At 37.6% G+C, this 27,461-nt stretch overlaps 1 protein-coding gene across 2 annotated transcripts in view; it reads left to right on the top strand.

Annotated features, from left to right (window-relative positions):
* The window catches only part of ARHGAP15 (Rho GTPase activating protein 15), a 622,372-nt gene that overhangs the window by 476,682 nt on the left and 118,229 nt on the right, over positions 1-27,461 (top strand). For both annotated transcript variants that reach the window (XM_030883033.2, XM_070045860.1), the window contains exon 12: positions 17,436-17,570. In XM_030883033.2, the coding sequence (XP_030738893.1) occupies positions 17,436-17,570 (135 nt within the window). The remainder of the gene's footprint in view (positions 1-17,435; positions 17,571-27,461) is intronic.

The raw sequence follows: 27,461 nt of genomic DNA, 5'->3' as shown, positions 1-27,461 counted from the left end.
TGTCCTTGGTGGTGGTAGAGGGGTGGCGGGTGCTCTATAAGCAAGGTAAAAGACAGAGTTTGCTAGCACTTTAATGTGTTTTTTTCTCCTGTGAGATTAATATCTTTTCATACTGGAAATATTGTCAGTAAGCAGAAACAGTGGTGAAAAAAACATTCTCAAAAGGGCAACTGGCCCACATGTCTTTGTTGTTTTTATTTGGATATAATTAATTATGTAAAGCAATAGTTAGTAGAAGATTAACAATTAGTAGATTCTGTCAAGTAGTCACAGGGAAATTACTAACTAATTGAACGACTGGTTCTCTGTTGTGTCAGAAAGCAGCGCTGAGTGTCATTCTTTTTATCTTTTTGCTTTGTTGTTTTCACAGATCCCCTTGTTCTAAGATGTATGTTTCACAGCAGAGTAATAAACAAATAACCCTGGTTGTAATTTCATAACATGCAAAAGGGTTTGAAATAAAAACACCTGTTTTAATTAGCATTATGATTTGTTCACTTAAAAAAAGTGATAATCCTGATGCAGTTAGCTGACATTCTTAAGCTTTGAATTTCCATCTGTATCTTATATCATGATGTTTCAGGATTGTCATGAGTTAATTATGTTAACTTGGGAAGCATTGCTTGCATTTAGAATGAAAAACTTCAGCTTGAATAGACAGAAAAGCAGATGCTATCTTTCTTGTCAATTGCTTTGTTGTGGGCTGGCTTGCAACTTTTCATGTATTTCTGGATGTAAAGGGAAGTGTAAATCTCTATTTATTTTAAGTTTAACATAAACTACACAATTTCAGTATTCTGTTCTGGCTGTACGTGTCTTGTGTTTCTTTAAATGTGTAGCTTTCCTGCCGCCAAATCCAAAAATCCACGGTCAAATTCTCTCTCCTTTAATTCTTAATTTGTTTTGTTGTGCCTAGCCATTATGAAGATTAGAGCATAATAAAATTTAAGAATAGGACAACTCTACATGGCTCTCTCCTTTTCTTCAGTTAATTTTTCTACCACCTTTTTTGCTTTTGTACATCAGCCTTTTAAATGGTGCAAAACTACACGCAGCATCTGGGCACAACAAGCCATGTTAAGAATGGAGTAGACACTCTAAGTAGGAATTTCCATGCTTTTGTGAGCTTAATGTTCCTTTAACATAGAGAGCAGCTGTGTTTATGTCAATAATTACACATTGAAATAAGTGCATGTACATGTGAGTCTTTATGGGATTAAGGACGTTAGGGATGGCCTTACACAAAAGATTTTTGTCCCTCCCATCTCCACCCAGAAAGTTTCTACAGTATTAAAAACCAAGTTACACTGTTTTGAGATTCTGAAATATGTCTCTGGGCAATTGGCTCCAAGGTGTCAACGAACAGACTATTGGATTGATATGATTGTAATTTTCTGTTTGCCTCCCTACCCCACATTGGTTCTGCATTCTTCACTACCTTGCTCCGTAACCAGGATCTGACCTATATGCACTATATCACCAAGGTCCCCTTACCAAAAGGCTTCCAACTAGATTGAACCAATAGGAGGCATCTGCAGGAGAGCAGAGGGCAGGAGGAGACAGTGCAAGAATGCAGTGATTGTTAATGCCTAATCCCCAAATTAGCGTCATAGGCAATAAGTGCTCAGCTTTCAAAGTGAAGTGAGATCAGGAAAAGTGGCTCGCTCTAGGCAGGATTTCTGGAGATGTGAAGGCTTCCTTTGGGCTTTAAAGAATTGGTAGGTTGGGGTAGAAGGAGGGAGTGGCTATGATGGCTTAGGTCAAGAATGAGCAAGAACCAAAGTATGGAGGTTTTAAAGTACAGCTCTTGTTTGGGAATAGTGAGTACACCAGTTTAACAGGAACAGATGGCAGGGGTCTGAGTGAAGTGGAAAGTTAAGATTAAATGGCAGGTTGTGTCACATAGCAGAGGCCTTGAATGGATGGAATAAGAAATCGTAGTCTTTAAAGTACATTACAAAGGTGTGTTCAGTATATAAATACAACCTGTAAATGATACGTATTGTGGAGGCTTATTCAAGTGCCTTATCACACATTTAAATTAACTTATGGCTGTTCTATCACTTAAAAATAGCTCTGTTCATTAAAGGAAATGTAACCTAGATTTTCAGAAAATTAAAACATAATGTTCCTAAAATCATGTTATACCTTTAACCAGGAGTCACCATTTAGCACTGTCTTCCTAAATATTTTGGACTAAGGGGGAGAGTTATAAATCTAACAGGTTATCTGTACTTGACCGAACAAGATTCCAATTTGACTTCAAACTATCAACTTGTTGTTTGCATAGACATGGCCACTGAACCTGGGAAACACCTATCAGTACGTGTGTTTCATTTCTCTCAACTTTATATGTGTTTTGCCCCATAAACTTTACAACATAGTAATTGTTATTAATCAGTAACACATCAGAGAGCACTGGGTTTGCAGTGATCGGTATTCTTCAGGACAGATGACCTGAATCACAAAGTGTGACTTGTTCCGTGGTCTTAAGACTGCCGCCGCCCCTCTAGAGACCATGGAATTTACCTTGTCAAGCAAGCTGATTTGTGTAGATGCTGATTTGGGGAGATTAACTATTAACACAAGAATCCATGTTGTTGGTTGGAGCTTATAGTCTGGAGCTGTTTGCATATAAACTCATGCAAAAATAATTATATTCTTACTTCCAGAACATATACTTAAATGGTTTCTTGCTCTTCTTGCTCTGTTTCTACATGACCATTTTCCTCCCTTATTATTTTAGGTAGTCTTGCAAAAAAATAGTTTGCAAGTCAGGAAACAACGTTAAAAGCTTAGCTGTGACACTAACTTCCTGTATGAACTTGAACAAGTTAATTTCTCTGGTCCTTACATCTTAACATGTTAAGTGAGGATAGTACTACATTCCTTGATTGCTGTGGAAGTTAAGATCATGTGTGTAAAGTGCCTATCATAGTGACTGGCACATGAAAGGTGCTCGGTTAACGGCTTTTGTTGTCATTACTGTAGTAATCATTGTTATTCAACTTTTACTTCTATGCTGATAATTCTCAAATTGACCTAGTCAATCTTTATCCCCTTTGCTAAGCTTCATATTCAAATATCCCAATGTCTATTGGACATTGCCACCTGAAAACGTCAATAGCATACCCAAACCAAACTCATACTCCCTAGCATCTTCTTGTTGAGAACAAATGGAGTGAACAAAAAATCCTAGGGCTTCCCTGGTGGCTCAGTGCTTGAGAGTCCGCCAGCCGATGCAGGGGACACGGGTTCGTGCCCTGGTCCGGGAAGATCCCACATGCCGCGGAGTGGCTAGGCCCGTGAGCCATGGCCGCTGAGCCTGCGCATCCAGAGCCTGTGCTCCGCAACGGGAGAGGCCACAACAGTGAGAGGCTCGCGTACCGCAAAAAAAAAAAAAAAAAAATTCCTAGCCACTCTTTCTCAGGTGTCTAATACAAGACAACTATGTCAACACATCAACATCCTTCTAGCTAGAAACAATAGTTTCACTTGATTCTCTTTTCCTTTTACCACCACTACTTTCATTACATTTTAAGGCCTCACATACTCAGCCTCTTTGCGTTTCTACAAAAACCACTTAGTTTCGACCTTCATGGTGCCTTGAACTACAGCAGTAGCTTCCTAAATAATTTGCGTATTCCCACCTTTTCATTTCTCAAATACTGTGTCCATTAAATACAGTCTGAATGGTATTATCTCCCCACTCAAACTTTTGATGGTTCTCTCTTGTCTAAAGAAGAACATTTAATCTCTCAGCATGGAAGTGAAGGCAGTCGACTTCCAAGCTAAGTTCCCACCACATTTCATAACCCACCTTTGCACTAGCCATAAAGAGGCTGCTTGACAATAATCAAACTTTTATCCATTTCGTATCTGTTTGCTAGAAACCGTGGCTCTCGGCCTTTAGCATGCATGCATCAGAATCACTGGGAGGACTTGTTAAATCACAGGTGGCCAGCTGCACCCCAGAGATTCTGATTCAGTAGGTCCGATATGGTTTGTTAATTTTCACTTCTAACAATGTCCTGTGTGATGCCAGTATGGCTAGTCCTGAGGCCACATTTGTATGACCTAGAACATCCTTCCTTACCCATCTCAGGCCATCAGAATCCTATGAATCCCTTACTGCCATTGCCTTAGAGAAATTTCATCTGTCACTCTAGTCAGAATGAACCAGTTCATACTCTGTGCTAGCAGAGGGACTAAGGGTTCTGAAGGCTTGGAGCCAGACTGACTGGACTCTAGCTAAATACCTGAGTGAACTTGGACAAATTACTTAATCTCTGGACCCATCTCCTTATCAGTAAAACTGAACAAATAATAGCACCTATAGCATGTGTTAATGTGAAGGTAAAATAACTTAATACACGTGAAGCACTTAGAATAGTGCCTGAGAAGGGCTCAAAGATATTATGTTTAGTAGTTCATACCTTTAATCTAACACTCCACTTAGCCATGTAATGACGTTTGGGGTTTGCAGACCAAAGTCCTTTATTAGATGTTAAGTTCCCTGAAAACAAAGACCACATCTCCATGAATCCCCAGAAACATAGCCCCAGGCTTAGCACTTTACAGAAATCAAGTACAAAACTTTTTTAATTAAATTGAAATTCAGAAAAGATTGCAAAGGGATCTTAAGTAAGTAAAAATCTTCTAAACAATAAATAAACCATCCATTTCTTTTTCCCTCATTATAAAGATGAATAAAGATGAGGTCAATTATTAATAATACATTGAAAGTAGGTTTGCCTTTTCCTTTGAATTTTCTAAAGTCTATAATTAAAACGGCTTCAAATTGAAAGATTGTAAAGAAGGAATTAATCTGATTGGTAAGTAAAAAGCAAATCCCATGATTGATGATAGGTATGACCTGTTAGCAATAGTTACACTTTTATACTTTCTTTTCTTACAATCAGCGTGTGGAGACCAGCATAATCCAATTAATTGTAATTCCCTTTTGTAGAGTCGGTAAAGCAGCACGTGATACTGAAACACCATTGAAGTCTTATCTCTGGTCATATAATCCAAACGGATTGTCACTTTCCAACCACCAGCAGATCTTTATAAACTTCAGGAAAATAGAATATTTTGACTTCCTCAAACTTATGATAAATGTGATACACAATAATTGTCTCTGAACTTTAATCCTTTGTACATGCCTAACCATCAGTTCTCTAGACGTCTTTCTCCACTGTGCAGTGGTTTCATGAATACACCTGAGTTTTTCTCTCTTATTTCCTGACTTCCTTTAAAATATTGGTTTTCCACAGTAAATATGCAGTATTTTAACACAACAGAGCCTCTCAGCTGAGCTCCTTGCTCCTGGTACCTCTTGGACACACCACCTCTCGTCCATATACTCACTCTGATCCATCCTGCTCACTCCTGCCAATGCACAGGAACAATTATAACAATATGCTGAATTAAAAGTTACGTGAATGTGGTCTCTCTCACATGCACAAAATATCTTATTGTACAAATTTAATGCCTTTTCCATCTTAACTAAGCACTTACCAAGCACCATGGCCGTAAGTTCGGCAGTTTGAGGTACAACAGTAAGACTAGCATGAATTTATTTTTTCCTTTTTCACAATTTCATGAATAGAAGGTCCATTCTTACCACAGACCGTAGTAACTTCAGCATACAACTCTTTTTCTTTCCTTATTAAGTCTAGAACTTTTACCTTTTCACTTAGAGGAAGCACTTTATGGCTTCTCTTTGGCATATCCGAATTGCCAACATCACCACTCTTGTGCTTTGGGGCCAGTATTAAGTAAAATAAGGGTGACTTGAAGACAAGCACTGTGATACCGTGACAGTCAATCTGATAATCGAGATGGCTACTAGGTGACTAACGGAGGCTACGCTAGACAAAGGGAAGATTCAGGTCCCGGGGGGACCAAGCAGCACTGGGTGAGGTTTCATCAAGCTACTCAGAATGACTGGTAACTTAAAATTTATGAACTATTTATCTCTAAAACTTATCACTTGGTATTTTCAGACTGTGGTTGACTGCAGATAGCTGTGGAAAGCGGGAACCAAAGATGAAAGGAGACTGCTGTAGTTAAATTATTTAGGGTGTGCCCCAGGAGTCATGGGATTACCAGGCTAGGATGAGTAACATAGTTAACAGGATCTGACATGAAGCAGAATGCAGGCCAGGGTTAAGATTAGCAGCATAGACATGGGTGACATCAGGAACCAGAGGCAGAGACCCAGGAGTTAGAGCCACAGATTTGTTTCTTGTTAGATTGGAAGAGAGGAAAAGCAAGGAGAAGAGCACCTGGCCGAAGAAGGCTGTATCTTTCCATTTACATCACTCCTCCATTTACAGCTTCCTCCACTGACTTTCTTGTGTGAGAACATGTGTGGTGAAGTTAGCCTAAGTACATCTCTGCTCTACAGAGGGATGAGGCTCATATGGGCCAGAACTGCCTAGGCTGCTTGAAAATGTGTTTACTACTAACAGGTCACCTGAGACCATAGCAAATGATGTCTTCCTATTTTTCTACAAGAGGAACTGTAGATAACTCTCAGACTTGGAAGTTTATATAGTTGTCATCATCATCATCATCTTTATTTAAAAGGTACTTATTAAGCAACTAATTGAGCATGTCTGTGTACTAATGAAGCAAATATAAATTAAAGGGGGCAAAAAAATTTAAATAAAGAAATAAAATTAAAAAAATAAAATCAAAGGGGGTAGCTCCTTCCCTAGAGACAGCACAATCCTAGTAGTAATGTTAGAGAACTTAAGAACTGTCAGACTTTAAGAGATTATATACCATTTTTTAGATATATTTTGATCCTCATTTATAACTGCCTTCCCACCCATACCTCTTGCACTTAGCACACCTGACATCTTATAGGTGTTTTATTTTTTAATGAGTGAATATATTAATTTATTTGATTGATGGGTTTGTTTCACTTTACACTATAAATGTATTGCTGAAATTGACATAATTGATGGAATTCCATTCATTCATTTCATTTTCAGCATGCTCAGTCCTTTTTCTTTTATTTGACTTTGTTCCTATTTAGATTTTTATTTCATCAGAAGACAGTCATTGTTATTGGGTTTCTTTTTTGTTTGTAGTTACAGTTGACCCTTGAGCAATTCAAGGAGTAGGTGCGGCAGACCCTCCATGCCATTGAAAATTGGAGTATAATTTATAATCCACCCTCCATATATGCAGTTCCTCTGTAACTGCGGTTCTGCATCCGCTGATTCAACCAACCATGGGTCGTGTAGCACTGTAGTATTTACTACTGAAAAAAATTTGTGTATAAGTAAACCCTTGCAGTTCAAACCCAGGTTGTTTAAGGATCAACTGTATTATTGTTATATATTTATTAAACATCAATTGTGTTAAATATTCAGACTTTTCTTTATCAGAAGTTACATCTCTCACAAGTCTCTCTTATGTTTAACAAAGACTTTATATATATTTTTAGTCTGTATCTTTCCTCATTTTACTCTTTGTTATGTATTTTTTCAACTATACAGTCAAAGGCACAATTTATTCATGGGTATCTGAGAAGAGTTACAGGCAGTAATGAATATATATTCCCAATCAACCATAGTTTCTCAAATATTGTGATGGTAACATAAATTGGTTCACTGGCCATGAGGATAACTTGGCAAGGTCTATCAATAGTTTACAATATACACACAACTTTTCACCTAGAAATTCCAGGTCTAGGAATTTGTTCTACTCACACAGATACATACTTAGATATAAATGATCTAAGTGCAAGATTATTCACATTAGCACTATGAAAAATATTTGACATTTGGAAACTGGTCAGTTATTGTACATCCATTAAAGTAAATATGCAGCTGTAAAAAAGAAAGAGAATACTCTCTGTGTCCCAATTTTGAGTAATCTCTATGATATATAGTCAAGTGAAAAGAATCAAATGCAGAACAGTGCATAGATATCACTGTTAGTGTTTTCGGGTTTTTTTAACGTCTTATTGGAGTATAATTGCTTTACCATGGTGTGTCAGTTTCTGCTGTATAACAAAGTGAATCAGCTATATGTATACATATCCCCATATCCCCTCCCTCTTGCGTCTCCCTCACACCCTCCCTATCCCACCCCTCTAGGTGGTCCCAAAGCACGGAGCTGATCTCCCTGTGCTATGCGGCTGCTTCCCACTAGCTATCTATTTTACATTTGGTAATGTATATAAGTCCATGCCACTCTCTCACTTTGTCCCAGCTTACCCACTGTTAGTGTTTTTTTTTTAAAGTGGTAGTTGAGGATAATGTTGCTTGAGTATAGAAAACATCTTTGAAAGGGTACGTGGGAAATTGACAATATAGGTTTTCTGTAGAGGTGTAAACTAGGTAGCTAAGGATAGACTAGAAAGAGACTTTTGCAGTATACTCATGTATGTTGAACTTCCTGTAAATATATTATTTCAAAATAAAATAAATAAAAGTGTTCAAAAAACAATAAGCACACACTTCATATTAAACAATTGTAGGTTTTTGAGTATCATCTTATTAGGTATTTTGACAATTTTTATCAACTAGTTTTTATAGCTACTTTGCAATAAAAACAACCCTCATTGTGAATTATTTGTATGAATTATGATTCTTCAAAGTCATGGTAGAAAGGAACACAAGAGTAATTTTGTGCTTCATAATTGGAGGCCTCTGGTGCAGACAGGCAGACTCTCTTTTGAGGTGGGAAAAAAAATCTCTAAAACTTTTCATTCACAAAGAAAAAACCAAAAACAGTTATTGATAATAGGTAGGTCCATTAAAGAATCTATGTCACTCTTCTGGGCTTGGAATATTGTATAGATGCAGAATTAAGAAGATAGTGTTATCGTGTGGTTTCACAAAGAAAGTTTTGCATAGATCTCTAGCTATCCTAACTTAATGCAAGTAGTTGTAAAATTTATAAATCTTCCACTCTTATTGTATGTACCTTTGCAGAGTTCTGGCTATTCTTGTGATATGAAGTAGAAAATTTACTCAACTACTACCATGGATCAATTAATAAAGATAACTTATATGAAAAAATATTATCCTCAATAACTGCTAGAAATCATCTCTTCGTTTTGGTTGTCTTTAATTGACAACTAATTTTTGTCCTATCCAGGTGTAAAATGGTTTCAAGAAATAAGAGTGGCACTGTCTTACTCTATCCATTTTGTTTCTATTTTATTGATTTTTGTTATCCTTTTATTTCTGTTTTTCTGACAGAATATTTCCAGACAAGAGACTTCTAAATTAGTAAAAAGCCCAGTCTTTTTCCTGCTAAATAATACCATTGCTAACCCCATGTACACCAACAGTGTAGTAAAAGGAATAGTTGAAGCAAGAAAGTATATTAAATTCTGGAAATATTTTCCAAAGTCTGGCTGACAAAGAAGGTAATGTCCAAATAAATTTTCTAATAATGTTATAACAAACCTGTGCTAGAACTTTTACGTATATTACTTCACTGAATTCTCACACAAAATTAGGAGGGAGAGATGACGGTTCTCATTAGACAAGTGAGGAAACAATACATTAAGTAACTCTGTATATGTGCATATACCTACAATAGACATGTTATCTGTATATGGGTATTTATAGGACTTAGTTATGTTTATTTCCTAGATATCATTATGAGATATGTTTTGATCTGACCTTCCGCTTGGTATTTACAAATGTAATATAACTTGGAGAGAACAAATAGCAATAGTGTTGAAACTTAGAGCCGATAACAAAGAAAACTTTCAAAAATGACTCTGTTGAAATTTAATCCTACGGATTCTCTACCCTTTGGAGTATGTAATGTATGAAATCATCCATGGAATTCAAGTAAATTCGGAATCTGTTTGGAGAAGACAGTCAAATAAAACGAACCATTGTGTATAGTGTCTGCAGAGCACAAAAAGCCTTTGACTGCATGGAATTAAGAGCAGTGTTGGAAGCTCTGAGTAAGAAAGTAATTAAAGAAATATATATTGGTATCATGAAATGCATCCTTTTTAATATTTATGATCCTAACAAATAAAGTCAATTCATTTTTGTCATTGTTGTTGTTGTTAGAGTCTGAACAGGGCTACCTCTCCTCAGATGCCTAGACAAAAAAACCTAGAAGCCTGGAGAGAAGCATAATGTCAGTAACATCATTTTATAAGATGGCATTATACATGGAGTTATGATGATGGGGAGATGTTTTATGTTATGCCGTTATAAATTAAAAATGCACAAAGCAATGACACATTTGTTATACTTTCCATCTGTGATGCTTGCTTCACAAATTTCAGTTGTACCTATTTATTATGTTATTATTTACATTCTGATGAAATCTGAGGAAAAATAAAAATAAGATGTACTCATTCCTGACTCAGTTCCTGTATTGGATATAGTAGAAGGCTGCTTCACCACCTTCAAAGAGAGTAACGAAAGATATTTCATATTAGCCTGTGACATTATTTGCATGCCTTGGGCTTCTTAAGTGATTTCCAAAGAAATATGCACAGCATGAAGTCCATAGAAAGCAAGCTAACATGGCATGCCAAAATATCCCAGTGGATTTAAGAAATAAAAGCTTCTATGAATAAGGTTTTAGTATCTTAGAGAATTTCTGCTTATTTTCTTGGTTCCTCCCTCTTTCCTACTGCAAGGGGGCCACACAAAACTGGATTTGGTAGACCAGGTGGCAAAAGTGCCCATTCTCTGCATAGGTCAAACCATCTCCTCTTACAGTAAAGTAACCATTTTCAAATGTAAGCATCCTAATAGCTTCCTGGAGATTACTGTGATACATTGTAAGGAATACATCTCTTTGGTTTTGGAATATGAAGTTTCATATTTAAAACCACTGTCCTCCTTCTTTGATAGATACCATGGCCATAGAGAGTTGATTTGGCTTGTGTTGAGTTTTCCTGAGAACTTTTTAAATGTTCCCTAGAGTGAGTAAGAAAATAGCAATCATGATTTTATTCTTTGTCTGGGAGCCATGCTAGAGAGTATCCTGCATGTTTATAGATCAAGTAATTAGAAATAGTTAGGTTGATCTTGAATAGGCAAGCAATTATTCAACTTATTCCACCTTCAAACTCTTTCTCAGAATCTAGATAATTATTTTTATTTAATTTGAATTACCTAAACAGCTCTTTCTGTTGTCTATAATATTTCATAAGTGTGGCATAGCCCATGTGTTGAGAAAATGTCTAGATATGATCTAGGATCATGACATCTTTCTCTGCACAGAATCTTTGGACATCGTATTCGTTTTCTAGGGCTGCCATAACAAAGTGTCACAGACTAGGGGGGATGGGGGTGTGGAGGATTAAACAACAGAAATGTATTTCCTTTCTATTCCAGAGGCTAGAAGACCAGGATCAAGGTGTTGGCAAGGTTGCTTTCTTCTGAGGCCCCCCTCCTTAGCTTATGGATGCGTGTCTTCTTCCTATGTCTTCACATGGTCTTCGTTCTGTGCATGTCTGTGTCCCAATCTCCTCTTCTTATAAAGACACCAGTCATACTGGAATAAGGCCATCCATATCATCTCATTTTACCTTAATTACCTCTTTAAAGGCTCTATCTCCAAATACAGTGACATGGTGGGGTACAGGGGGTTGAGACTACAAATCATTCACAGGGGTGGGGGACACAATTCAGCCCATAAGAAACATAAAGCACATTTGGGGGGTGAATTTGTCCCTGCTTTTCATTAAGGTCAAAAGAGTATTATTCTAGGGGACAGAAATAAGATGTAAAATGTCTAGAACCTAACTTATTTTCACCTGAGTAGTATTTCTGAGCACCTGGTAAAGCCCTCTCCTTTGAGGAATATAAAGCAGCCTCAACAGCTGTAGCTTTGAAAGGCACAAAATACAGTTCCTGGTATGTAGTCTCCATTCAATCTATATTTGCTTAATAAAAACTAAGTGAACAAACAGATTAACTGGTCAACCAGCCTAGTTTTCAAAGATATTGTCCTCACTGAAGTCTCATGTTGTACCCAAGGTGTTATAGGAGGGGCTTTAGCGAGTGCAGCGTGGAAAGAGGATGGTTTTGGCACGGGGTTTATATCACCGTGTTTGAGAATTTGGAACCTCTCTAATCCACTAGAAATCAGATTGAACTGTCACTTTAAGGAGCCAACACAACAGGAAAGGTCGAGCTAGTCAAATGATTCAACCAACTTCCTTTTGATCCACTCCTTTAAATGCTAAACTCAAAATCAGCTATATCCTTATAGATAAACAGTATGTTTTATCCACTTTTATATCTACCAGTTTGATTTTCTGGACAAACATATTATTATTTTTCAGATCAATAGTCTCTCTGGCATCTCTTTCATTCATGATGTGACTTTCATGTACCCAGCAGGGCTTTCAGATAAGGTTTCTAAGTGGTCATCTGCACTGGAAGCAGATACCACATCCTTTTATGAGAGTTTCATGATGTAATAGGTTCTTGTCACTATATTAATGAAATCAGAGCTATTTTCTCCATATCCTGTGAAAGTTGGGCTGTCTTTTCCTCTTTATTTTTTTATTGCAACAGTAAAAGAAAAGTTAGTAAAGGGCTTTAAAAACTACAAGGTAAAAATGTACTTGTTTTTCAATACACAAAGAAGTGCCTCTTTATTCTTATATAACTATTCTATTCTGCATAGTCCAAGTTTATCTTCAGCTGCATTTCAACCAATACTAGGTTAACACAGTGAGTTTAGTTAAAGTCGGTCTTGATATTGCAACTTCTGGTTACACCAGTCTATAGAGCAATACATAATACAAGAGGAAAGTGGTGATTAAGCTATTAGTGATATTTAAATGTGCCTTTTTCCATGGAAATTACCATGACCTACTGTGGCTATCAAAAGGTCCATCCTTCAGTTCTCCTTTTTAAAAAAGATTATTCCTAATAGCTATTGTCAAAATTTTTAAATTTTAAATATAATAGTTTTTAGCTGGATATAGGTAAGTTTTTATTTAAAAAATAAAATACACAAAAGTCCCTTCAAGGAAGGACATTTCAAGATGCACTTGAATGCTTGGATACAATATTTAAATATATTTTTTGTGATATCATAAAAGTCACATAGTGACTTTGGATTCTGGAGGTTAACCTATCTTCAATTCTGTTTAAATGCTTTAAGCAAAAAGCCATGACCAAAATGAATTTACGGTAGCCTAAGTAGAGGGCCAGGAGAAACCAGCACAGATTATCAGCATGATAATTGTGAGATATCTTGATTCAACCAGACTTCTTACCAGTATTGAACTCCAGCATGTAAAGTTTTTGTTGAGTTCATATGACAGATTACATCACACTGAGGTAAATCCTCTAAAACAACCAGAATGGTTTATGATGTTTGCTCAGTATTTCCATTGCTTTAATCCCTAATGTATTTTGCCTATTTGGGCTTTATTCACTTTCCTTATCATAGTGGTGTCTTGGAGATATATATATATATATATATATATATATATATATATATTTACTCTCCAAATGTTTTTCAGACACATTTTCTCATTTGATACCAACAACTATCCTTCTGAATATCTTCATTTCACAAATAAATAAATAGATATACAATGAATTAGTGGTAAATCCAGACCTGGTGTTTTGTATAATCTCTTTCTCACCCTATCATATTTCCTCTTCACTCCATCACCACATAACAATTTGCTACATCTTCTGTCCCATTCCTAATGCAGTTTCTTTTTATTGCCAATTCGCTTTATATCTGTTTATATAAGAATCTGTTCCTTCTATAAATCAGTAATTATGAAAGATCAGAGTAAGTTTACAGGTAAAAGCATAGCCTCAAGTAAGATATTTAGGGATAAAATATAAAAATCACTATCTTTGAAGTAATAGTCAATCTACTACCACTGGCAATTGCTATTTATTTGCCTTTATCCTTTCAGCTTCTTCCAGCCAAGATTAGTCTGACCATAGTGGTTTTGAGGGGAGGCTTACATCCTGGGTTTATTACTTGTCATCCATGGAAAAGTTATTTAATCTACCCATGCCTCATTTTTCCTATCTGTAAAATACGTGATGATAACAATAGCATGTACCTCATTGTCTTACTGAAAAAAAATTATATTAGATAATAAATGGAAAGTGCATAGCATAGTCCCTAGTATGGTGTAAGCACTGAATAACTGTTGGTTATTCTTCCTGTTGCAAAGCTTCCTGAAATATAGTCATATGAATTTTGAATTTTGTTCTGTAAAAGGTTTTTATTCTGTCAATAATAATTACCAACTCTTAGGTTCATATTAAAGTAATCTCAGTATTCACATATCTAGTTTTCTATTTCTCTGCCCACCTAAGGTAAACTTCATAAATCGATATTTATTGAGTAACTTTTATAGACTCTTACAGGCTCCACTGTTGTGGTTCTCACCTGGGGATAACTTTTCACTGCCAGGAGATATTTGGCAATATCTGGAGATATTTTTCATCAGCAACCCTGGGAAGTGCTACTGGCATCCAGTGGGCTGAGGCCGGGGATGCTACTAAATATCCTAGAATGCACAGGACAGACCCTATAACAAAGCATTACTCAGCCCCAAATGTCAACAGTGCTTCACTATTGAGAAATCCTGCTCTATTGAAAAGAGGGGAAGCGGAAGACATCATCACTGCCAACAGATTAGTTAGAAAATGCCTATCAGGTAATACAAATGTGTTCATAATGATACCTGTTAACGTGGAGACAGGTATCACTTCATCTTCATTTCATCTTCAGAACTGATTGGATTCATGAGAAGGTGTGCAAATATGGACACAACTGCATGTTTAAATAAGTCACAGTGGCCTTGAAAAATATGCCTTAAAGGCCTCTGGTTTACAAGGAATCTTAACCTTGGCTGTTCACAAAAAATCTTAATATAAAAATTAGGTATTATACACAAAAAGACTCTTTCCAACCACTTGCCATATTATTTATTGAAGCTACTTGTTGAGGGGCTACAAATTATCTTTTTAAAGTGAAGACTACATAGTAGGAATGCTAGTTTAAGTAACACAAGTTGATATGCTATATGGTATTTTGAGTGGATATAATCAAATGGTATTTATTGACTGGTAAATTATCTTTTATGTATATTAAAATATTTCATTTTCACAGTCAATTGAATTAACTGATGTTTACTGGCATCTGCCTTTGGTTAAGCAATTATTTGTTCTTAGTGTTTTCTTGCTCAAGATAAAATCATTCTCTTTTTTTACCTGCTGAACACTTTCATTTGGCGATCTTAAACCTATGCACCAAAACGACAATTTGTATTGGACTTTTGTGATAAATTTTTGGTGGAGATAGTTGTGTGTGTGAACATGTGTGTGTGTTGTGTGTGTGTATGTGTTTATTTAGGTTTCCACTTAAAGTTCAGTGCCAAAGCTACCGTACTTATACATTTTCTAAATGTGCTTTAAGCAATAAGTTGTACAACATTTTTAGAACATGTGTTAAGCTATTTCTCTAAGAATGAAGCTCTTAACAAAACATAAGCACTCTGCATGAGATCTTAGCAGCAAAGTGCTTAAAAGATAAAGTAAGAATTGGTACCATGGGAAGAACACCAGCTGTAGAACGCACAGGTCCATTATGAGAAGTATGGTAGTGGGTAGGGAGAAAATGATTTAATCAGGAGTAAAACCAATTTTATTATAAGGGCACGCAGGGGGTGTGGCACCATAGTGAGAGGGACATTTCAAAATATCTGACAGATTTCAACAACGTGAAAAACCCGTTCTTTAAAGTGACAGTAAACCCCATCAGGTCTCCCTTTTTGATGCTATTGTTAACAGTTGACTGTTTAAAGCTGGCCTGCTAAGATGCTGTCGTCCTATTTCAATAGTGTGTAGCCAAATAAAAGACTAATTGTTGAAATACAATCAATCAAAAATGATTGCAGGGCAGAAAGAAGGTCTCCTCTGCTGATTTTGTTGTGGATCAAATTATTGTGTTATGACCGAGGTAGGAATGAAGGCTGAAAGGGGAGAAGAAAATAGCCCGTCTGAAATAAACAGATTCACCTTCATTGCTTCTCTTTGCAAACAGCCAATTGAGCAGGAACATAACTTACTAGCCCTGGGAGTAATAGTCCATTTAGAAAAAAAAGTCTGATAAAGATTTCGGCTAATATTTTTAAAAGGACATGAAGACTATTAGCAGAACTGCCCATGCAGAGATCCCCTATAGTGACAATTCTCAGCTTTTCTTACATTTTTGGTGTCAATTCTCCTCTGCATTCATAAAACTGACACAAGCAAGCATCTGAATGTGAGCTTCGGACGTCGGTAAGGAAACACAATTCTAGTTGACCAAATACCTATTAAGTTCTTGCCAGGATACTCTGCTTTCCCATTAACCCCCAGGTTGTCCAGAATGATTAGCTTTAGTTTTCATTAAGCCCAGAATCCAAAATCTCTTCTGTGTTGTACGTTCAGAAAGACAAACGCTGTGGATCAGCAGCAATGTTTTTATGCCTGCTTCCTTTTAGTTGTATGCAAAGATGTCACTTTCAGACCCTATTACATCCACTTTTTGGGTGAGAATGATTCCAGACTTTCATACTGAAGACGAAAAGGAAGGAGATAATTGCCCAGCGTCTCTTTATTTCTTCTAAGAACTTTATTGTGGCCTTTATTTTCTTTAATATTTAAATGTCTCAACTCACTCAAGCTTCCCAAGCAAACATTTCCGTTATTTCTAAGAGGAGTTGGTAAGCACTTGTGGGTTGTCTTTAGTGTGTTATCATTTTTGACAGCTTTGCATAGCCTACGTAGGCCAACAGGGGTCTGTCTAATATTGTTGCTGGGCACATTTTCCTTGCTGAGATGAAAACTAAAAAAAGATATTTTTGAAGCAGTAAGAAGGAATTAATATCCTTTCTCACTCACTATTCTATTCCTTGCTGACTTTATATTCAGTGAAAAAAGGAAAAAAGTGTTACCCATTATTCCCTTGTACATAGCAAGACTAACACATGTAAAGCAATAACTCATTTTCTATTGCCATGTTTAGCATATGTCTCCTGTTGGCTCAGCAAGGCCTTTAGGCCGGTCCCTTGAGCCGGCCATCATTGGCAACTCTTAGCCCCTCGGCCTCAAAACCAAATAGCTTTGAATCATGTTGAGCTGTGATGCTAATTTTCATACTGATGCATTATGGGAATAAATGTATCTGACATACTGTGTCAATGGCACTGTCTCTTTGTGTCTCTTGTTTTTTGTTAGCTGCACTCCTACAGATGGTATTCCATTGAAAATGTTCCCGTCCTACGGAAAAAAGGAAAAAAAAAAAAAACCATGCACAGCACCAAACCTCTAGGTGCAGAAGGCTGTTAAGGGTTGCTGATGATAGTAGGCAAACATTAACATAATAATTAGTGTCTTGTAATTGTTTCATTAAAACCAGTTGTTCCATTTCTCCTCGTGTTTTCCCAGAAGAGAAGCTGAATTTGGACGACAGCCAGTGGGAGGACATCCACGTTGTCACTGGAGCACTGAAGATGTTTTTCCGGGAGCTGCCTGAGCCGCTCTTCCCTTACAGCTTCTTTGAGCGGTTTGTGGAGGCGATCAGTAAGTACCTTACAGACAGGAGCGGTTGGTGCAATAACCTGGCAGTGTGGAATTACTATTAAGTAAATAATAAGAATGGTGATAATAGCAATCATGGTGATGATAATATCCCCAATGCTCCACAGCTTTCATTTTAGTTTTGGTGTTTTTGATGGCTTATTCTTATTTCTGCAATATTATCTAAGTGTTTTGAAAAATTAAGAAAAAAAGAAGAAGGCATCCTGTTTAGGGTGACCAGTTTTCAACTAAGCCTTCTCAAATGAAAATGGCTTCTCATGCAATCTGCTTTACAGGGGCCACCTTCCGCCTCCCTAGCCCCTACCTTTATACTTTCAGAATCACAGTGAGTTTAACTGAGTTCAAGGAGATTTTGAAAAAGAACCGGAGTGAATTAACTATTACATTTCATTAAAGAGGTGTTAAATCATCAGCTGAGGCATCACCTTCTCAAGGCTTGCTCACCCTACACCCACCAACACTAGTAAAGAGTTGGCTACAATTTGCTTACAAACAGTGTGAATATTAAATTAAGTAATGGAAAGTTTCTTCTGTTAAGCTGGTGGCCTTATGGGAGGTTGAGTTGTATCACTTACTAGCCAACAGTCATTGTATACTCCCTGAAACTTCCTTTCTATTATTTTCTCATTCATAACACACGCACACGCGCGTGCGCACACACATGTAAAAACAAATGAATGAATGAATGAAAATCTTTCCAAATGCAAGGACACTTCCGCTATTGATTCTCGGAGCAGCAACGATTAGTACATCTCTAAATTTAACATCTTAGGGTGTACTTACTATGATTGTGACAGCTTGGAAAAAGTTTCCTGGCAAGCAGGCTGATTCAAGGAGGAAAAAGAAAGAAGAAAGAAAGGTAAAATTAAAAAGCTTGCAAGCCTGGCAGGAGCTTAATTAAAGTCCAAATGAGAATAATCTCCAAGAAAAAAAAGTGCTCTACTTAGGAGGTCTGATCTTGGATGTCTGTGTGTACAGTGTTCCCATTAGGGGGAGTGGGATATGGGGAGCCTGTTGGAAACAGCCCCTCAATATGCCCTTTTATTCTGTTTTTCATTTCACAAAAGTCTTCACGCTTGTTTAAAGCTCTGGCAAAATGATATCAAGAGGAATAAAGCAGAGCTTATTCTCCCAAGGTCTTTCTCTTGCTGCCTGCTCACAATTTCAGATGTTGTTGTTGTTGAATAGAGTAGCAGTGCTTTAAATATGGGTTTTGAAGTGAGGCTGGAGCTCATATCCCCTGTCAGAGTTTTTATTTCATGAGCCCTCTGCTTCTCAAGAAGAACAGTATTTTATAGTTCCCAGGCTCTCGTCACTTCTTTTTAAAAGGAGGAATAAAGAAAAAATAAACAAGCATGAATTTCCCTAACAGTTTATTCTGATATTCCATCTTGGAACGCTCAAGCACGGAAGATCACTCATAATGCGAAGACAGTGTTCTGGTAAGACACTGGGGGCTTTTGCATTTGGGTACATATTTCTGATTATGTATATTTAGAGAATTCATACAAATTTCACATCGTGGTCGCCATACTTTTAAGTGAGAATTGTCTTATTTGGAAATATACTTGTGCATGTGCTGATTTGAGGGCTATGATGTAGGATACCCATCGTTTAAGCTTCCTTTAGTTAACCTGATTCTGAAGATATTAGGCAAGCCATTCCCTTAGTCTAAGAGATGTGGGAAGCAGGCCCTCAAACCCATGAGAGGTTGTGTCCTTTGAATTTCCATAAAGAGGAGGACCATCTCTGGTCTATCCTAGACTTGACTCCAAACTGGACAGAATTTCAGAATTATTGGCATGGTTAGAACTTAACAAAGCAGAATTGAGGTAGGCAGCATGCTGTTGTGACTGATGGCTATTGAGAGGATTTTTTCCAACACCTATCAAATAGGCTATGGAGAAAATGAATGAGAGAGTGCTTTAGAAAGTCCTTTAGAGATGTAAGATACTGAACAAATGCTAACAGTGTTTCTCCAGATGAGCTTTGTTTGAGAAAGTAATCTAGAAGCAAAGAGACGGGAGTTTTTCCTTCATTGCTCAAGGCAAGGAGAATCACCCTCAGCAGGCTTGCCTTACCTAACTCATGTAGTACGTAGTATTTTTAATATGTCAAATGGAGGGACTAACCAAGAGGCTGATATGGCTGAGAAATATGATGTTGGAAAGGGACATATGTTTGCTAATCCATGCATTTTTGACATAACCTTGACATTAGTTCTTGAATTCTCAACTCAGCTTGAGGTTGTAGTTCATGTTTAAATATCCTTAAGCAATGGCAGAATGGCCACATAGTTCTTTGGAAATGGCAAAACCACACCAGAGGAGGCACTTTTACTCCACGGTGCACTAACTGAGTAAAAAAGTTTTTCCAAAATATAAGGACATCCATATCCAGTCCCAGAGAAGTGCTGGGCTTTATCATAGCTCTCGCTGCCTCTTGTAAAATCTATACCATGAGAAGCTCAACAGACCTGCCCATGAATTCTTCGCTCTTTATGAAAAGGAACCAGCCAGGTGAGGTCTGTCTGCAGGGGAGATGTCCATATAGGCTGGCTCTAGGCTTCTTTGACCATCTTCATCCATCACTTCTTTGCTCTGTACCTGTGGAAGGTTGACCCTAGCCAGCTGTATCGCAGAGGTGCTCTTGAGGGCTGGCTTCCTGCTGCTACAGTCAGTGGAAGTCTCTGGTGATAGATGGCAGAGGGGAGGGGGAAGGAAAAGACCAACCAGTTTTTTTAGTTTATCCTCCACCCCCTACCCCTTGCCCACCCATCTGCCTCAGATAGCTTCTCTACCTGAGGATCCATGATGTCCTCCATGTCTTCAGCCCATTCTGGTTCCATCTTCCATCTGGTGATGTGGACCCTCCTCCCTTTGTCCCTCCAGCCTGGTAGTGGCTTCCTGCAGTGGCTGGTTTCTTGGTGACTTCAGGCTTCCTTATTTGGCTCTCAGCTTCTTCATCACATGGGTAACCAGTTCCCTGCATCAAAATCATTCCCTCTGTTGGTGTAAATGCTTGAAGTGATGTCTGGTCTCTGGTTAGCCACTAGCAAAACTCCATGCCAGTCACTGTCATGGTTCATGTAGCTATAACGTTATTTTCCTTTACTGTCTCACTACCCCCAAGCCCAGTTTGTGAAGGCTTAAGATTTCTATTTGGCCCCAAATTGAGAGATCTTCTGTTACCCTTTCATGACAGAGTGAAAAGGTGAATAGACCAAAAGGAATTTTACATCCAACTGGAATGCTTTGCTTCTGAAGAAGAAATGTTTTTTCGTGTACAAGCAATTAATGATCATTTGTGCTATTTGAAATACTGTTAATTTTTATTATATGTTTGAAAGTCATCATTACATATTCCAAGAAGAGTGAACAGAAGGCATTTACTTTTTTAAGTAGTTTCTTTTTGGACCAAAAACAAGCATTAATATGATAAGAACCAACAATTGCCATAGTGATTTCCTGTCTGATAACACCCATTGGGGTAACAAAAACACTAACGATTGTTTCATATTTCAGAATCCAAGTACTGCAGCTATTGATCTGAAATTCTATACTTGAGGTCAATGCAACTGGGTCACCTGCAGGTTATTTCATGGGGATTTAACCCACTGACTGCAAGGACTTAATTCCCTGGAAATGACTTGTGTTGAAGGGATTATTAATACTGTAAATGTGAACTCAGTACAAAAGCATGACTTTAGAGTTTTATGATAGGTGATGCAATCTTGTGGCTAAAAGCCTGCAGGGGGTCTGGACATTGCCAGTACATCTAAATCCTATGAAATGTACGAAGTTTTTCCTCTATTCCCATCTCTTTTGTTCTGGTACCGCTACCGATCCAAAGAAAAGAGACAACAAACAGTGTCTTTTCTATTTTACTATCTGCATTTTTCCAAAATTCCTGGGAAAGGGAAAGAGAGGAGGAAAACTTGTTGACACTTTTTATAATTATCTAATTTATTTCTGAAAATAACACAGGAGACACAGAAGAAATGGAAAAATCATGTGGAAAGTAATTTCTAGCTCATAAAGTTACTATGAGAATAATACAACATAACATTTCCTTTATATTAGGTGCTCAATAAATGATTTGAAAGAAATTCATTTTTCAGAGGAAAAAAGTAAGTCACAAAATATTTCCCAAGTTCATATGGCTCAGAAGATTAGGTTTAGCATTAAGCTGCAGACTCTAAAACGTAAATACTTTCCATCATCCTACGTTGCATTTCTGGGACTGTTTATCTAAAAGAAATCTTGCTGGAAGAATAACTAACAACTAAACTAGCTGTTGCCAGATATCTGTCTGTTACATCATCCTATATAAAACCTATATATCCCATATCATTCTATATAAGATCGTGTCATTTCAGTCTTTTTTTTTAACCAAGGTTAGAATGAAATGATCAGAAATTTTAGTATTGGAGTTCTAGGTTAGAAATAAGTTAAAACTTTCCAAGAGTGAGCTATGTTTCAGTATTTACTATTAGATATTAAAAGCATCAGTGCTTTAAATATTGCCCTCTTTGAGTACATTTTAACCCTCCACTGTATTATTTTTGTAACCAATTTTTCACCTATCCCCTTTTGAAATTCATTTAGATATATACAATGTTACTTTCCTATTTCATATGAGTACCTGTTTCAAGCTTAAGTGTTATTAATGTTCCTTTATACAGTTATTCACTTTTATCAAATTACAACATGCACCAAACCAGATTCTACAGAGGAGTTTATGATGGAAAGTGATGGATTGGGCCCTATCACTTCACATCCCCAGGCCTATTCATGAGAGGAAACCTCCTTCAACTATTTCAGTTTTCATCTCTTGTAGTTGTTACTTTCATAACTCTGGATAATATCTCTACTTCTTGACTTATCTACTATAGATAATACCTAATATGAAATATTAACTTATTCTACTTCACTTCCTCCAGCATTTGATAGTCATATTATTATATGTAGATGTTGAATAATACACATAAACCTCTGTTTCTTGTTTCATTGAGCATTCTACAGTAACTCCTAACTTTCCTTTGTAAGGTAAATATATTTTCCTTTCTACTCTTTCCTTTACCTCTCTTCCTTTCTTTCACAATCTCTGGTTATTAACTCCTTTAAATTTTAATAGTTTGACCAATTAGAAAACTAATAAACAGCGTTGATATTTGCATTATTATGAGTTTGTAAGTCTTGTTCATTACCTGTCCAAGAGGTTTCACAAAGATTCCTTCTTTAGAATTCACTGTCACAATCCCTACACTTGTCAAAGAGTATTCCTCACCAGGTCCAATAGAATCTATTTTATTACACTCCAAAAATTGCTTAAACTCTTGGCCACATTTGGTTCCCTTTATAGTTGGATCGTGCTTTTCTTGTGCAGATTTTTTATTTATTTTTTTCCTGGCGTCTGTAATTGCTTTTCTTTTTCTTCGCTTTTTTTCTTTTATAATGTCCTTACTCATTTCTGACACTATTGCGCAGAGTCCCGATTTACCAGGATGGCTTCTTTCTAGAGGCTTCTGCCATTCTAATTCATATTGGAGTGGTGCTTCCAGGGCTGCTTCAGGGTGTTCAGATTTCTTTGTGTTTTCTGAATTAGAGGCACTGTGTCCTATAGGACATGTGTATTAGTTTCCTATTGCTGCCGTAACAAATTACCTTGAACTCAGTGGCCTAAAATAACAGTGATTTATTACCACATATTTCTATAGGACAGAAGTCTGAAGCTTAGTCTCACTGAGCTAAAATCAGAGTGCCGGAAGGACGATACTCTGGAGGCTCTGCAGGAGAATCCACTTCCTTGCTTTTTCTAGCTTCTAGAGGTTGCCTGCATGCCTTAGCCAGTGGTCCCCTTCCACCTCCTTCACAGGCAGCAGTCACATGACATCACATCACTCTGACCTCTTCTGTAGTCAGTCTCCCTCTGACTTTCTCCTCAGTCCATTTTCCAGTTTTGAGGACCTTTGTGATTACATTGGGCAGCCCCTGGATCATCCAGGATACTTCCCCATCTCAAGGTCCTTAATTTAATCATATCTACAAAATCTCTTCTGCCATGTAAAGTAACATATTCACAGGCTCTAGGAAGTAAAGTATGGACATCTTTATGGAGCCTTTTTTTTTTTTTTTTGCCTACACCTTCTCTACACCCATGTCACAGATGTGCTTCATCCATCAATTTTCATCTTCCTGTCTCAAATCTAAAGAATCATCAGAGTTGAGATAACAGTGAAACCATAGGTTGATTAGTAGATGAGCGGAAAATAAAGAGAAATGACCTTGTGAATTTCCTTACAAGATGTTTTATCTATTATTTGTGCAGGATAGGCTTAGAGATTTGTGTCAGGCCTGGGCCAAAGCTCATTTATTCAAGGACTGTCTGATAATTTCACCTTGGTCACCTTCACCTCAGCTCTGTGCTGCTCTTGCTAGAGCATGATTTAGGGTTTGTTGATTTGTTGTATTCTAAATTTCCAAAGTTGCCTTTTGTGTATAAAAATAATTACTTTTCCTTCCACCCCTGAGCAGGACCCCATCATGGGAATGCAATCAATGCTAACTTCAAGATCAAAACAACCTTATGGGTCCAATAGCAGTCCCCTTATCCTTGTTTTCAGTTACTCTTAAATAATATTATATATATAATGTTTATTATATATCATGTTTATTATGCATCATATTGTTATATATCGTGTTTATTTAATATATGTGCATATACATATATATATATATGTATTTATGTATATAACACTTGGAGATTAGGCAAGCCAGCAACAAACTGAGACAGTAAAGATGCTTCATACAAGTCTTCAATTTAAAGGTTGTAGTCACACACTCATTTGAAGACAATATTTATGCCTAGTTTTGCTACACACTGATCAGTTAAGCAGTAAAACAAATTGTGAGAAATGGTATCCATAAGGTTGACTAAGCATCTTTAAAATCAAGGCACCGAAGGTAGAGCATACCCCATGCCTAGTCCTTAAATATAACTCATCCTACTATACATCTGTCAGTCACACCATCCTCGTATAAAAATGATCTAGGGCTTCCCTGGTGGTGTAGTGGTTGAGAGTCCACCTGCCGATGCAGGGGACACGGGTTCGTGCCCCGGTCCGGGAAAATCCCACATGCCGCGGAGCGGCTGGGCCCGTGAGCCATGGCCACTGAGCCTGCGCGTCTGGAGCCTGTGCTCCGCAACGGGAGAGGCCACAACAGTGAGAGGCCCACATACCGCAAAAAAAAAAAATCTAAATTAAAGACATTGCCCTATGTCAGAAAGTATCTATTGCATGTCTTAATGGTTTTTTTCTATGGCCATCATGCCATTTTACCTTTAAACTATACTTTCAATAAGTAATTGGGAAAATAAACTAGTCAAGTATATTTGCAAATATTTTCTTTACTCTTGACTTTATCTTGCCCTTTGGTCAAACTATTTCTGATGCATCATCAACTCCATGATGACACTCTGGGAGAAAAGAAACAGAGCTTGCAAGGCACTTGACTACGAATAGTTGCTAAACATGAAAGCATGATAGTGACAAATTACCTTAAGACCAGAGAAAGGAAAAAACAGGGTTTAAAGGTCACCACAGAGAAAGCAGAGCTATAAAAATAATGTAGTACAAAAATATTCTCTACAGCACCATTTCAAGGAAATTTGAAATTAAAATAAAGGTAGATTTTACAAATACTCCCCTTTAACTACAGTTTCCACTTCAAGCTCACAGACTTGGCGGGGTTTTTGTTGTGGTTGCTTTTTAATCAGTGTGTTTGTGTGTGTGTGTGTGTGTGTGTGTGTGTGTGTGTGTGTGTGTGTTTTAGCAAACTAGAAATTTTATGGCTGATGCCTAGCTTGTCTCTTAACTCATTCTAATTATATTCATAATTAAATTGTAAAAAAAAATAGTTGACTAGAGCCAAATGGCTTGCACAGGTGTCTTTTTGTAGGAATGGTTTAGTGCTAGATAATAAACAACTGGACCTCCATCTACTTAATTTGGCTTAATGAAAAGTCCTTTATAAGTAAAACTAGAAGGTGATTCAGAACTAAAATTGGACCTCGACGCTGAAATTAATTGAGTGGTAACACATCAGCTCCATTAGAAAATGTGGTGCTTGTCTTTTTGCTTTTCCTTAAAACTTTCTTGCACTTCTTTCTTCCATAGCCTTATGAGGTCAGTTTTCAAAGCAATAAACTTCAAGCTGAGCGATGAGCCAGTCAGCCTTCCTGAGCATCCCTGCTCCCGCTGAAGAGAGGTGCTTTTAAAAAATATATAGCAAAATGCAGAATTTCTCCTCAGTACCTCAGTGGAAAACAGTTATCGCGACCCTGTCCTCTAATGTAGATTTAGATCACTGGTTTTCATGGGCTGTTATCAGGGTCACAGCATCAATAGATCCTAATGAAAAATGAGGGTTTGTGGCCTTTGAGATGCCAGTCTCATTTCACATTCTCAGGTTAACACCAGTACTGCTTTGTGATCACCACAGAGAGACGTTCCAAAAAGTTTTCTGCCGACCCACTCCCAACTCTGATTCTGGCCACATTTCTGGGAGAATGACCTCTCCTACTTCCCCAGTAGGTTTCTTTTCTCTCACCCAGTCCAGCGTGGTTCTAATTATAAAGATAAGCTAATGATGCAACTGGCTTGCCGTTTCCTTTTGAGGAAAAGCCAAATTCTTTGTGAGGTCTTCAAAGCCCTTCGTGTCTGGTTACCTGAAAGTTCTCTTGCCTGGACCATGTCCTTCAAGCCCGCTGATCTCCTGGCCTTTCCTTGAATACCCCAGGTATATGGAGGGTCTTTGTCTGCTCAACCCCTCTGCTACAGGCATGTCCCCATGTTGCCACTCACATGTTCACTTTTCAGTGAGGCCTACCTCATCAGAGAAGCTAACATTTCTACCTGTGGGGCACACCACCACCCCCATTCAAATCCTGAGTCTACTATTTACTACCTTTAAGACCTTGAGCAAGTCCTCAACCTCTCTTCACCTCAATTTCTACAACTAGAAAAAGGATGTAAAAGTAGTATCTTCCCCATGGGGGCTGTAGGGAGTTTAATGCAATGCTAATTATGACAAGGCACTTATTTACGGGTTTCTGGCACGTGACATTCAGTGAAGATCAGCTAGTAATATCAAATCAGTGTACAATCAGCCTATCCTTCGGGCCACGCTCTCAAATGACCTTCCTGTCCATTCCCACAATCTTTCCACTCCTCCGATAACGTGTCTCAAGTGACACATATGATCATCTTTATTCTGCTTTAATATTTGTTTCCAGAATTCCAGACAGCACCAAATACGTTTAAGATAATAATCCAGGATATTCTCTTGCTTTGAGATCCAGCAAATCCCACTTTTCTTTATCTCATGACATCTCTCCTTTGTTCTGTCAGCAGTTCCCAGCCCAACTCCACCTGATTATTCCAAAGCCTGTTACTTCATTATAGAACATACATCTTAATCATAACTCAGAGGCTAACCATCTTCTCCAACCTGACGCTGCCTTACTTCTAATGGATATTAGTAAATGTGACATTGATAGTGACACCAGAAAAGACAACTTCAAAGTAATGCCTTCTCCCAGTTGGGAAATTAGCTTCCTTGCTGATGGTGTTCCTGTGTTTTCTCTTGTGAAGGTTATAGGCTCATTGGCAGGAGAGGAGTTTAGGGTGTGGAAGGAGGAGGCTAGACACCAGGCTGTGCACATATTCGTAACACTGTAGATCTTTCTCACAGAAAAAAACATTCAAAGAGTTGTCAACTAAACCGTATTCTACAAGAAGTCATTCCTCCTCATGCACACACATAGACACAGGGACACACACTCACACACATTCTCCAAAGCGGAAATGTT

Source organism: Globicephala melas, chromosome 7 (assembly GCF_963455315.2).
Source record: "Globicephala melas chromosome 7, mGloMel1.2, whole genome shotgun sequence".
In the NCBI taxonomy this organism is placed as follows: Eukaryota; Metazoa; Chordata; class Mammalia; order Artiodactyla; family Delphinidae; genus Globicephala; species Globicephala melas.
This window is presented reverse-complemented; position numbering and strand designations above follow the sequence as displayed.